Below are 13,908 nucleotides of genomic sequence, written 5' to 3'. Positions count from 1 at the left end.
TGCTGCTCCATTTGTGATATAACAAAATATATAACTATTTTACATAGATATTTATACATAGTAAATCACTTATTTTTAATTCAATTCAGTACACTTCCCCATTCTTCTCGTCATAGCCTTTTGATGAAAACTCATGACTTGTCCGGACAAGTGTTACTTTTTCAAAAGTGCAAAGACTTATCTTTATGATCTCATACTTTCTTGAAAGATATCTAGTACAAAGAATATGTCAAATCTGTTCTCCTGTCTCAAAGAAAGACGTTTACCAGCATGAACGGTTCCACCGGATTTGATCTTTGAAGGTTGAACAGGGCATTTTGTTCCATGGCTTTGATACTTGTAGTAGGAGAGGGGATTTGCAAAGTGACTGCTGGTTGCACATCATGCATGTTTCCACCACCAGGTGTCTTTTGTATGTTCCCAAGACACAAAAAGAGGGAAGAAAAAAGAGAAAAAAGGAATGTCACATTTAAATACGTGAACTCTGGCCAATATTTCATTAAACTTGCAATATTTCTTATGCTCGCGTTATAATTATTGCTGATTGTTTACCTCCTTTTTCCCTGCAGCTCATCAGATAAAAGCTGGACTGTTTAAGGTAGTGCTTAGGTCTGAGTTTATTAACAAATCAATCAGTTGCAGCAAAATGGCCATTCATTTTTCACAGCTGATTAATTCACTGCTGTTGGGGGCTCTAGGCCTAGCCTAGATGCAAGTTAGGATGGAGAGTCATTGAAAAAATAACTCAGGATATTCCATCTTTATTTTTCCCCTTAAGCAGCGTTTCTGAAGGTTCCAACCTAGAATCTTTCTAGCAAGTTGACACCTTAACTTCCGTATCTGAAGAGCTGTAATTATGCTTTTTAAGTGGCTCCTTGTCAGTCCACTTTCTTACAAGCTGCCTCAGGGCAGTCATCAGCTGGCTCCTGCCTGGACTCCAGCCTTTCATCCGTAACTGTTGCTGGTCCTCTGTTTAGCTGAAGCTGGGGAAATTGCTGCTGAGTTCATTACTACCTAGTATTTAGAGGAAGTGGAATGGGAAGGAGGAGAAATGCAGGTATTTCTAAAGTAAGGCCAGAAGTAGTGTGGCCTTGTACATTTCTAAAGAAAAATGTCCTAGGATATTTTAGTGTGATGGTAAACTCTATTAGACTGGGAACCTTATGATAAGAATGTGCCTTTTACCGTGTCATGATCGTATGCTTTCAAAAATAGCAATTGTCCATGCTTTCTAGAGATACTTTAGATTTTTAGTGAGCCACAAATTCTAGCACTTAGTATGCTTCAGATCCTAGTAAGTGACCATGCTGTGCATGCAGTAATCATGTCTATAATCATCACAGTAATCAAATATACTGTATATGGTTGTAGTTTATATGGGCAAACTGCATAACTATTCTTCCTGTGCCAGTATGTGGTCAGGTCTTGGAACAAGGAGGAAGGTCCTACTTGTACTTTTAATGATGCTTCTGTTGGGGTCTTTGATGTTGTGGAAAGGGAGGAGGAGATCCAGATCAAGACGACTGGAAATTAAAAGTGGGCAAAGAAATTGATTCCTGGCTCTGAGAAAGATTTTTGGATGCCAGGAAAAACCTGACTTCAATGGAACAGAGTGTCTGGGGACAAGAGTAGAATAGAAATTGGACAAAAGGTCAAAAGACTGTGTAACGCAAGGGAAAAGAGTTAACAGGTGAAGAGTTGCAGACAACTCCTAGTCCGTTACGTTAAGCTCCTTTTTTTTTCCAGCCTTAATTCTTATCGTAGATTTTTCTTTATAATTTATTGAAGAAAGGAAGTCGATTGCCAGTTCCACAGCTCCACTTGGAGAATTTTGAATGTAATTTTTTCTTTTTTGCAAAGAGTGTCAGTTTTGTTGGTGTAAAGTGAACTTAAAGTGTCAATACTGATCTGACCAAGAATGACTCTCCAAATTCCGTGATCCTGGACCTGTTCTATTTCCCACCACTGTTTACAGTATGCTCTTATACCTTACTACAAGCAATACTTCTTAAAGACTCATCTTCCATCCGAAGAGGACTGAAGGATAATACTGCTTTGAATTTGCTTATTTCTCCCGAGTTATGTTTCCTCTGCAAAGTGGAATGATGTAAGCTACCACTTGGACAATTTGTGCTGTGGGAAATCTTAGACAGGTTGACTGTGTGGGTTGCTGGATGCTTTAGTTCTGTAGTGGAAGTCATAGAGTGGGAGAACGTGGATTATAGATTTTTACATTAAATTCATAGAATAGGTTGGGAGGGACCTCACAAGGTCATCTAGTCCAACTCTTGAGCAGAGCCAACATCAGAGTTAGGCTGGGTTGCTCGGGATGTTGCTCAGTAAAATTCTGAGCATCTCCAAAGTTGGAGATTCTACAACTTCTGTGGACAAACTGTTCTAATGCTTAACTCCCCTCACTGTGAAGTGTGGTTTTTGTTTGTTTTTTCCTTCCCTTAACTCCAGTCAGAATTTCTCATGCTGCAACTTGTGACTGTTGGTTCTTTTCCTTTTGCTCTACAGCCTCTTAACCTCCCTTTTCCCCTGTATTGGAGGACTGAAACTGGACAGAGTATTCCAGGAAGCAGCCTCATGAGTGTCAAATACAGGGGAATACCTGCCTTGAACTGCTGGCTACACTCTTGTTCCTATAGTATAGATATGCTAATTTCACTTGGTTGTGGGCCTGTTGCTTTTGTTATAGTTTCTGATATCATTCATGTTTATTTCTCTTACAAGACGTGGATTGGGAATCGAAGACGGAAATATCGTTTAATGGGGATTGAGGTCCCACCCCCTAGAGGAGGTCCTGCTGATTTCTCTGATCAATCTGAATTTGTTTCTAAATCAGCACTTAATCCAGGAGAGGAAACTGCTACTGAAGTGGGGGATGATAATGATAGGAATGATGAAGTATCAATCTGCTTATCTGAAGGAAGCTCACAAGGTATTTGAAAATGCAGTTGCTACTGTGCCTATATTTTTACTTTTGTGCAGTTTGCATGCTTTGGATTCTCTGTTGTGCACTTTCAACAATGTCTGAAAGAGTGTCTAACACTTGCAAATTACCTATCTTGACCATGCTGAAGATGCAGTTTGGTCTCCTTCTTCTGCTGCTCACTATATGAAATCTGTTGGTTTGTTATCAGAAAGCTTGCAGAAACTTTGCATTGTAAGACCTCTGTTTCTGCTAGATTGATCAGAAGCTGACTGACAAGTTCACAATTTGTTGGTACAACAGACAGATGGACAGAAAGTACAAATGTGTAAACCTAATTTCTCTAGGAAACCAGGTTTAAAACATACATACATAATTAACTTGCCAGTTCTACTTAGCTTGAATATCTATTCTCATTAGCCCAATCGTATCAAAAATGTTTGTCTAAATAAGCACTAATGTGACAGACCTGCTTGCTACACCAGAGCTGTGTAGTTGCAGTTTTCATGATACTAAACGCATGCTGATCAGATATGTTCAGAAGATATGTTAGCTGAAACCTCGTGTCACACTAGAGCAGTTTCACAGCGTGTCAGAACCCAGCATAGCTTTCTGCCGTTAAGCTGTTTGCAATGTGTATGTGGTCTTTGACAAGCAAATACAAATCAGTAGAAAAGATCGAAGTCAGTAGCAGTGGACTGCCTCTGCTTCAGCAGAAAGCCCCTGAAGTGCACATGCAGGATGCATGTGTGTTCTCACTACATTTCCTGATCTTGAGTGATAAGTGTCTTGAACTTAATTCCTGGGTACTCCACCTCACAGAACTGCATGGCCAAATTAAATCAATCCCTCCCTCCCTCTCTCCCTCCCTTCCTCTCACTCCCTCTTTCTCTCTTTCTCTCCCTCTCTCTCGTACGTTAATACTCTGGGCCTAAGGCAGATGAACTGCCACTCTGCACATTTCACTAGCTTCCCGAGCTCAACTAATTGCTCCCAGTGCTTCTGATTAGAAGAGATCAATAAAGCCTTTGCTCTCTGAACTAAAAGAAGTCTGACCTAGTGCACGCTATTTCAGCTTAGCGTGCCAGACTCGATCTTGTCATTTTGGTTGAACAACTTAAAGGAAAGAACTAGAAAAATGGAGACTTGCTGGGAGTGAATTTGTGATAGCTTTGTCAGATTCTACTGTAAAGAGAAAAAGATGATAAAGAAATGGGTCAAATGATTGAAAGCTAAGTGAGATGCAGAATCCGAGAGTCCTTGATTTGCCTGAAGTGTGGAAGGAACTGATTTAATAAGATCTAAAGATTTAAAAGAAAATGGTGGTGGGGGAAGAATCTGAATTCTCTGCAGCTTGAAGTGAAGAATAACAGCACATTTATTGAACTAGGCTTTCTTAAAATAGGATAGAGCTGTAAGACTATGAGTAGATGATTATAATCAAAGTTCAAGCAAGTGCAAAAAGACTATAGGTTTTTCTTAGCATCCAGGAATCGCTCTTTCATTCTCACACAGGAGGAGTTTCTACTAACTTCCACAGTCCAAAGTGGTAGGTTTTATTACTGCAGCTCCATTGATTTTGGACTTCCTGGGAAATAGTTCCACCAACAATCATGTTTACTATTCAGTCATGGAAATGTGACTGTTTGTAATCTTTGAGAACTGCAACTTTTAGTCCTAACAAAAGAACCCACCAAACGTCTCAAAGACATAAAAAGATATTCTTAGTCACCTAATTAGAGAGGAAGTGCTGATTGCGGCTGCTTTTTTAAAAGCAGTGCATAAATATTAAATTAAAAAAGCTGTAGTCTGATGCAAAGTTGAGCATTAAGTTTCTCATAGTAATATCAGCTTGCCTTTTTTAAAGTTATGTTAATTGAATCTGTAGTTTACGTAAATAGACGCAGCTCTGTGGAGGCCATTATAGCTGTGCCAGTTTATATTAGCTGAATATGAGTATTTAAAGAGTTTAAAGTGCTGTAGGGAGTTGGAGTCAAATGAACAAAATGGTGACTGTCAAAGTTAGAGAGTGACTGGTGCTTTAAATGCTGTTTCGGTGTCACTTGAGTGTGCTTCTTAGGTGACCTTCGTTCCTCTGAGTGGAGTGATGCAGTCTTATGTTGCTCCCTGTTAGTACCCATTTGCTTTTGGTACTAGCAGAAATTTTCTCCTGAAGCTGTGGCCAGTGACAGATTAAATTTATTTGAAACTACTTCAAATAGTTAGAGGTATTTAATAGACAGAAAAGTTATTTAAAACGATTCAATTATCTGTATAGCTATTCTGACCCAAATATTCCTTGCTTTGCAAATGTTGGATAACTCCAGTTAAATCCTGTTACCCTGTGTTTGTTTGGAAGAGACACCCCCCTGCACCATTATCTGCCTGAACAGCTATTCCCCATTCACTATCCCTCCTTTCCTTTTTAGGTATGGCAGCTTGACTCTTTGCCCCTTTTTATGAAAGCTCTGCCCTTTGCAGAACAGCTGTGTAATTTTGCTTGCACTTGGAAGTAGTATATTTCCATTTAATAGCCTAGCTGTTATTACACCAGTGAAGTTTTTAATCATAACTGTCTTGCCTTTGTGTCTTGGTTTATTTCCTGTTTTGCTATTTCTGTCAACCACTTTCTTCTTGACAGTATTCTAAATGTAGAAAATTAAAGTAAATCTCAAATGTACTTAATCACAGGAATCAATACACATATCTTTCTCATTTTTCATGTTGGCCATAGTTCAGGGATAATGGAATTGTCTGGTACAATTGGTTGAGACTTAGGGATAAGATCTGCTCTGTTTTCAAGTGTGTGCTTGGCTGATACATGTAAGGGAGAAGATTAGAATCACCAGGAGTAAAAATTTTGCCATACGAGAATAAAATAATTATCTCCTTGATCAGTCTTCTGTTCAAAAGTAGTCAGTGCCTACAAGGGATTCTGGTGTGTAGCCTATATTTAGAGGGCAAGCTGGATTTTTCTTGTAGAAGAAATTTCGTTATATTCTGTCTTTCCAAGTTATGATTATCCCAAGTTTGGCCTGAAATACTGATGATGTGATGTCTTGTTTATTATGATAGGCAGTATTTTTTATGAGTAGACACTGATAACATGACTTTGTTTTTGTATATAGCAGATCTGACATATTTAGTGGAAAAGACTATTAATGTTCCTCAAGCATAAAATTTGAATGAATTCTGAAAAACTAATTTATTTCTGCAGAAGAGACAAGTGATACTCTTCAAAATGAAGAAATCGGTCACAAAGATGATGACCAGAATCCAGTATCTACTGATAATGTGGTATGTATACTTTTCCTGTTCTAGTACTATGACCTCCTTAATTGTTGATGTTGTTGTCCAACACTAGTGTTTTTCACTAAAAGAAAGCTTCAGTTGAGTGTGCCGAGTCCTTCCTTATCGCTTGAGTACTACGAGAAACTGGTTGTGGTGGAACTGTGCACTTTCAATAGAAACTGAATAATACAGATTTTTCTGTATTATAACAACCCGATGTTATTCTTCTGGAGTGCAGAACACTGTGCTTGGGTAGCACTCCGTAAGTACATGCTGTAATAAAACAGTAGGAATAAACGACAGGATAATAATAAAAATGGTTTTCAGTAGCTTTGAGAAAGTCAGGTATCTCTAGTGCTTCTTCTCTGTAGCTAACCTTGGATCTGTGGGATCAAACCAGGGCTGGATATATAATCTTCATTCCCATACTCTTGATAGGGCATTATTCAGATGTTTATTTTTTCACATGCATTCACTTTTGAGTCAAATACAGTTCTTGTTGTTCTTAATTGACTGCAATAAGAACAAGGAAGGAAAGACAGGGAGGAGTCATGGCAAATAATATAATATGTCCCCTTTGTTTAGCCTGTCTTCTCTCAAATTAGAAGAAAGGAGAGGAGGAAGAAGAGAGAAGACCCCAAGTGGTAGGGTAATTTTTATCTTAAAAAGCTATCTGGAGAATGAACAAATGATGGTTCCAGTTCCCAATTAGACCCTTCTAATTCAGTTGGAGGTTAAACTACCGTAGCTCAGAACATGATTCAAATATTTGTTTTATATTAATCACGCATCATCTGAAATGGGAAGGTGAACAGGAGATTTCCTTTCCTTTATATATAAAGAGAATGTTTTATTTCTTTTCTAGTATATGATCACTTTCTGGATAAACGAAAATTTCAGGGCTATATTTCTTGTGGTTAGCCTGAAAAGAATGGCTGCCCTTTTCCATTCTGTTTAACCTGATGGCCTGCTGTGACCTTAAAAGTAATAACTCTTGAGTTTCAGGCTGATGTGTTTACCATGGAGATGCAGAATGTAGCATGACAAAGGGAAAAGCTCTGCAAAGATGATGCCCAACAGGGACTTGGTTCTCCAGTTTACCTGAACCCCAACGTTACATGATTTGATATAATAGGGGGGGGGGGGAATAACTTTTTCATATCATGTTCCAAGAGCACTGTAACAATTTAAAAATGTACTGTTAAAACTGGACTAAGATGATTGGACTTACATAACAGATACAATTTTTTATTTGAAATTCTAATCTGTTTATCCTCTGCTCTCTTAATAGAATATAGAATCGTAAGAAAGACGAGCTTGAGTGTTTGGCATTTACTTAGAGACTCTTCCTCAAGCTGAGTCGAAAATCAAAAATTTATGTAAATCACAGTGTTAGTCTGTGATAACAGCAGATCTTTGTGACATTAAGCCTTTGAAATGTTACCGCTTCAGCTGGTTTGTCAGACCCTGAAGCACAGGAAATGTGGTTTATACTCCTTACCTGCGACGCGTGCTCGTTAGCTTAGTGGGTACCGCTACTGAGAGAGCGTTAGCATGTCTCTGAGGATTTTTCCGTGGAGGTTTGGAGGAAATTTCTGATGGCTGGTCTGCAGGCAGACAGAGGAACATATATATGTGTTGCTGAGAAGTAACCTCCTATGAAGTAACGCCTCAGGAACTAACCATTAAGGTGTGCTTCTGTCACTGTGGGTCCTTGCCTAAGTTGTACTAAATAGTATATTAAATATTATAATAAAATTGTTTTAACTTATTATACACAGTCTCATAAATGTTTACAAAGTTAGTATAAAACCCCCTTCTCGCACTACCCTTACTTCTTTCTCAAAAATATAATGAAATGTATAGTTTAATATGTGAAATCTCTGAAATAGTGAAATTTATAGCTTAATCCTTCTGAGTTCTTGGTAAAAGTGCCAGTCTCTTGTTGCTATGTAGTTCAAATTCATTCCATCTGTTTGCAATCTAATTTAGATATGAATTAAAAAAACCCTCATAGGTGCTCTAAAGATTTATAACTTTTGTGTGTTCTCCTATCACAGTATGTTTTAACATAATTCTCTCACATATCAAGGTTTTTTGTTGGGGGAAAAAAACCAAAACACACAAGTGCTGAGTAGTTTAAAGGGAATGTTTTAAAAGTTGAGATGTGATTATAATGTATTTCCAAGTTTCAAACAGCATTTAGGTTGGCCTTTAACATTGTATTTTAGATATCTCTAGGAACCCAATAAAGCTCCTAATAACTCTTGTGAATTAAATTAAAATCTGTGTGTGGGTGTATATATGTATATACACACGCATTTGAAACTGTCTGTCATATCAATGTCCCAATGTCCTCTACTCTTCAGGGCATTTTACTTGCGCTTTGGCCAAAAATAGACCAAAGGAGAGGCTTTTATTTTATTTTATTTATTTTTTTAAGGCAAGAAGTAGGTCCCTTAGGACTTGCCAGTCATTTGCCGTAATGTTGTTGTTGGTTGGTTGGTTGGTTTTTTTTTTTTCTTTCCCTGTCTAATTCCAGAGGAATAAACTTTCTTACTCTGCTTGGCCCTCTAGGATGTCTTTAACAAAAGGCTTATGGAATAAATGCAGGCTTCTGCAGGATGTAATGAGATACGATATGCAATTTAATTGCCAAAAGCCTGGTGGCATGTAGCTTCTCCTCTGTAAACAGCCTGAGTCACCATGGCAGCAACTGTCTCAGGTCTGTGTATACACAGTTCCAGTCTGGAGTCTTCCTAGAGCTCCTAGGGCTGAGGTGCATGATTGCCATCTAATGGGGGGCTCCAGAACTCAAAATTTCTCATGAGCAGGCAAAAAAACCCTACTACCTTCTTCCTTACCTGTCAGTTTGAGATAAGGATTGTTGTTTGTTGCTGTAATCTATAAATTAGAATATTTGGAGTGAACCATCTACTTCTGTTTCAGAAAATAGAAATTATAGATGATGAAGAAAGTGATATGATAAGTAATTCTGAAGTGGATCAAATGAGTTCCCTCTTGGATTATAAGGTAAGTAATTTAGGCCATGAAATAGTGAACAAGACAGTCCTTCACAGAAAATTTGAACAGGTTTATGTGCGAGGAATTGAGCACAGGAGTGTGTGGGAGCCTGGAGCTCTTCTGCTCTCTTCAGGTAGCCGCGGTGCAGCACGTTGTCCCCTTCAGTCACATGCCAAGCAGTCTCATCCCATCTGCAGTCAGCTTATCTGTGTTTCAACACAGAGGGAGGCAGGAAATGTCTCATCTCTACAGAGCAGCTGCGTTACTCTAAGTGTAGCCATCTGCAGCTCTCACCAAGTGTCCCAAACGAAAACAATTTATTTAGTGTCTAAAATGAAACTTGCACTCAGTGCCATAATTGTTCTCTGGAGTGTTATGGAATGCTTTTAACATATGGTGGGATGCTGCCAGCTCTGGAAAGAAATAATAACAGCTAGAATCCCCTAACAAAATAGGGGGAGCTGAGAAAGTAGTAGCTCTAATATTGTAGTGCAGAACACAAGCATTGTATCCTGCAGGACTGGATATGAGCAGTTGGATACCTGGCAGCCACTGTCTTCTGCCAAATGCTAAAAGTTATGTGTGTTATTGGTCTCAGAACTAAGTTGCCAAGTTCTGTATTGTATTTTGAGCATGTTTTTAATGTATGTAACTGACTTTCTTATTTACAAAATAGGCATATTCTACTAACAATAACCAGTTACCGAAATAATAAATAGATTATCTTTTGCAGAACAAAAACTAATCCCTCAAGCAGTGTTTTCCTGGTAAGGGCAGAATGAATATGGATAAGAGAATGACCTTTTCTTAATGTCACCTGTCACCAAACTGAAAGGCTTGTTGTGACAGCGTGCCCTACAGAACCTTGTTTGTTGTTTTGTTGTTTGACAGAAGTGATTGGTTTTTGTGGCTATGCATTTTCTGCATAAATGTGTATTCCATCTTTTACTGCACAAAATCCCTTGCTAAATAGGCAGTTTGTAAGTTTACATCTGTAATAAATCCATTAAGCCGTTATTTCATGAAAGGAGATATTTTAATTTAAAAAATATGAAGACTAGATTTTCAGCAAGCCTCAAAGTCACAGCCCAAATATTTCTCTCTTATTCTCAGAGCTGTTATAACCTGAAACAGTATGGTGATTTCTATTTTTTTTTTTTTTCTTAAGGAACGTCAGGTTTTTCAGATTAAAAAAGTACATGTTTATAGGCTTGTTACAAATCCTCTGATTCATCATGGTGTCACCTTCTCATGGCAGCTAAATTTGAATTTCAGCCAGTCTAGCAAATGTGAATGTTGGAGCACAGTTCTATATTATAAAAATATTTTCATCATTGTTAAAATGAAATGCCAACTGGTAAAGTTTGCTTTTGAAATTTGCTTCTGCAGTTATTTGCTGCTACCCAAACCAGCCATCAAGGAATGTTTTACACTTATCACTGCCAACCTAATTAATCATATGGTTATGCAGTCAAACCCAAGTTATAGAGTGTGTTTTGGGGTTTTTGTTTTGTTTTGTTTTTTTCTTTTAATTCTCATTTCCATTCAATATGGCAAGAGGAAATAGTGATAAAATATCTGGTCTTTTCTTCTGTCAGAATACTGTAATGTATTCACCAGGACAGGAAACCTGCACAAAATCAGAACTGGCTGCAAATCAGAATCTCAAATCTAGATGCTAGATTACGGTAATGCAGTTTTACAAGTACTCATGAGAACATTCACAGGAGATTTTTACCCTTTCATTTTTCTAGTTTTGTCTTCTATGACAGGATTTCAGGTATACATGTGAGCAACATGGGTGATTTTAGGTGAGCTCTTATGCAACAGGGTATGGAGTATGGGGGCACATAATTTACCACAGGATAAGCTAGGTCATAAACTTTAGCTTAGAGTTTACTCTGTATTGACTATTTCTAATTAAGCTGTCTTGAATTTACCGGGGATATCAGAGACAAGCAAATGGAACCCTTAGTTGTGAGGTAGCTGGGAGCCTATAAATGCTTACTTTCTCTGTGATAATGTCTTTGTGTATCCCTAACAATTTCTTTATTCGTATGTTTTTATCATCTTATGGAGGGTGTGAATTCAGTGCCGTTGTATGGATACCTTTTGCAAAAATGCATAGTGATTTTGATCTTGAAAGCAAACTCAATATTTAGCTTACATGATCTTTGAAAAGGTGAATAACCAGAGAAAACTTTGCTTTAGCAGTGCTAAATCTATCAGTCAGTCTTACATATCAGTCAGTTGATAAGTTTGAAGAAGAGGAGATATTTGGAATAAACTGAAGTAGCAGACAGACCTGAATTTTTAATCAAGAAGTTTATCTCTGTATCAACAAAATCATTTGCAAATACAGTGACGTGTATTTATAGAAAAGTTGGAAATATGCCTTTTTGTCCACAGTATACACGCTGTTCATATTTCTCTGCCAGTACAGTTAGAAATCTTATAAACAGGTTTTTTTGAAATGTTAATAAGTTTCTTCTATTGCTGAAGCCAGCGGAAGGAACAAGATTGGGTGATAACTTTGCTGCCTCTCCCTCAGCTATTTATTGGTTGTGCTTTGGTATAAAGCTATGGGGAACTGGAAACTGAAAGCGGGGGGAAAAAAAACACCAGCTCTTTCACATGATATTTAATATCAGTCATACACTGAAGACTTCTGTGTCTTATCTGAGATTTCAACCCTGGGAATGGATGGTACAATACATAGAAGTGCACTTCTGCATGTTTAGCAGTAGCGGCAGAGGGATTTGGGATTGGCTTGGCAACTGCACAGTCCTGGTAATGAGTGGGTGACCTGGTTGCAGAGTAGGTCTGCCTTGGTTTGTGAGGCAGATGGACATTTCTTTTCCTAGGGAAAAGTCTGGGATAGTAAAGATTTCCTCTCTTAATGGTAGAGTCATGAGTGAGGTCATAGACTTCCTTCTAATATGTACATAAAATTCTCAAGAAAAATATTGGTCATGTCACATACACAGTTTAAAATACTGTTCAGTAACAGCCACAAAAAAACTGATGTCCTGTGAGAGAAAACCTGAGTCCTACTGGCTTTACATCTGCCAGTATGAAGCACCTCCCTGCTGAGAGACCCAGCTGCAGCATGTTGCGGGGAGAAAGTGATGGGGGCACCTGATAACCATCCAGGTCCCTGCAGAAACACAGAAGTGGGGCAGGCAAGAGCTTGCATCCCAGATGACATAAATTACTAATTAGGATTCATACCATTTTATTATTTCCATGTAGGGATTGATTGCAAAAAAACAGAATGGTAAATATTTTATCAATACATCACTGAATGTGGGGAGTAAATCTAAAGCATCATCCTTCCAAATTTCCCATGTGATCTGATTATTTTCTATTACAAGTATATTCCTATTTTATAAATTTATTCCCATTCTTTCTGTAACCCTAGGGATCTTGGAGAGGTTGGTCAGCTGACTCTTCAATGATATACATCAAACTCAGTTGCAGTAGAGGATAGTTTATTTTAATCTGGTGGCCGTGAAGAATTCTTAAGTTCTTTTCCCTGGTCTTAGTGTTAAGCATTCTGCTGTAGTAACAGAATTTAGTTGCTATCTCTTCTAATGGTCAGTCTGCCTTTTCAAGATTACTTTTTTCTGGAAAGAGACCTAGCTTTTGTTTTTCTTTATTTTAAAATGGAATTGGAGGTCACCCTTATAGAATAAAAAGCAGTGCTTTTAATGGTCATGTAAACATTGGCCCAAGTCATTAATGCTTTAACGGTGTGCAGTAATTTTGAAATGCCTTGTCTGTGTGTAACATGATTTGCTGTTAAATATGTCTTATGCAGGGTAATGAAAAAAGAACTGGCATATGCATTTTTTTTTTTAGGCACTGCAGTTTTAGTGTGATGTTATTGGTGGTCCATCAAAAAACTCTTATCTAAAAATCTGTGTGCATTTTTCCAGAATTCTACAATTCTAGAATTTTGGGCTTTATTTAATATTGTTTTTGCCAGAAATCATAATAAATTCATTACTCCTTTTAAGTAAAAATATTTAATTTTAATATAAGTATATTTAAATGTTATTAAAATGATTCAGTGCTATTTATTATTTCCAGCACTGTATGTAATTTTCCCCCACAGAATGAAGAAGTCAGATTCATTGAAAATGAGTTGGAGAATCACAAACAGAAGTATTTTGAACTACAGACATTTACTCGGAGTTTGATACTTGCTATTAAATCAGATGATAAAGAACAGCAGCAGGTAGGTCTCGAAGTAGGCTTTAATAATGTCAAAGTATTCTATCATTTTCTTATTTCTATTCCATAGTGCCCAGGGGCTGAAATTATGAGCAGGGCAGCATTCTGCTGAACTTCTTATGGACACAAGAAAAGTTGAACTTTAAACAAAAGATCTTGCAGTCTAAACAAACAGCATATTAAAAATGTTACCTTTACAAAGGAGGAACCAATGCAGCAGTGTACACTGAAGGCATTTGACTTGTCTGTTGTAAGGCCTAAGACAGCTCTAGGAATAAAAGCCAGGTTTCTTCAGTTTTAGTACACTGCCTTTAATACGTAGCTGCCCTTTTAAAGAACTTCAAGTTGTTAGCATTTGTTTAATATTTGGTTGGATTATGTCTTGTGTGAATAATGTTTTTTGCTTTATTTGGGAAGGGGTT

The 13,908-nt window shown here is 37.7% G+C and overlaps 1 protein-coding gene across 5 annotated transcripts in view; it reads left to right on the top strand.

The window, feature by feature from the left end:
• HDX (highly divergent homeobox) overlaps nucleotides 1-13,908 on the top strand; it is a 55,887-nt gene that overhangs the window by 36,209 nt on the left and 5,770 nt on the right. For all 5 annotated transcript variants that reach the window (XM_068956822.1, XM_068956824.1, XM_068956821.1 and 2 more), the window contains 4 exons: nucleotides 2,737-2,944; nucleotides 6,153-6,232; nucleotides 9,176-9,259; nucleotides 13,368-13,490. In XM_068956822.1, coding sequence (XP_068812923.1) covers nucleotides 2,737-2,944; nucleotides 6,153-6,232; nucleotides 9,176-9,259; nucleotides 13,368-13,490 — 495 coding nt within the window. The remainder of the gene's footprint in view (nucleotides 1-2,736; nucleotides 2,945-6,152; nucleotides 6,233-9,175; nucleotides 9,260-13,367; nucleotides 13,491-13,908) is intronic.

The sequence above is a fragment of the Struthio camelus genome, chromosome 11, assembly GCF_040807025.1.
Source record: "Struthio camelus isolate bStrCam1 chromosome 11, bStrCam1.hap1, whole genome shotgun sequence".
In the NCBI taxonomy this organism is placed as follows: Eukaryota; Metazoa; Chordata; class Aves; order Struthioniformes; family Struthionidae; genus Struthio; species Struthio camelus.
The sequence above is the reverse complement of the archived record's forward strand: the minus strand, read 5'-3'. Positions and strand labels throughout refer to the sequence as shown.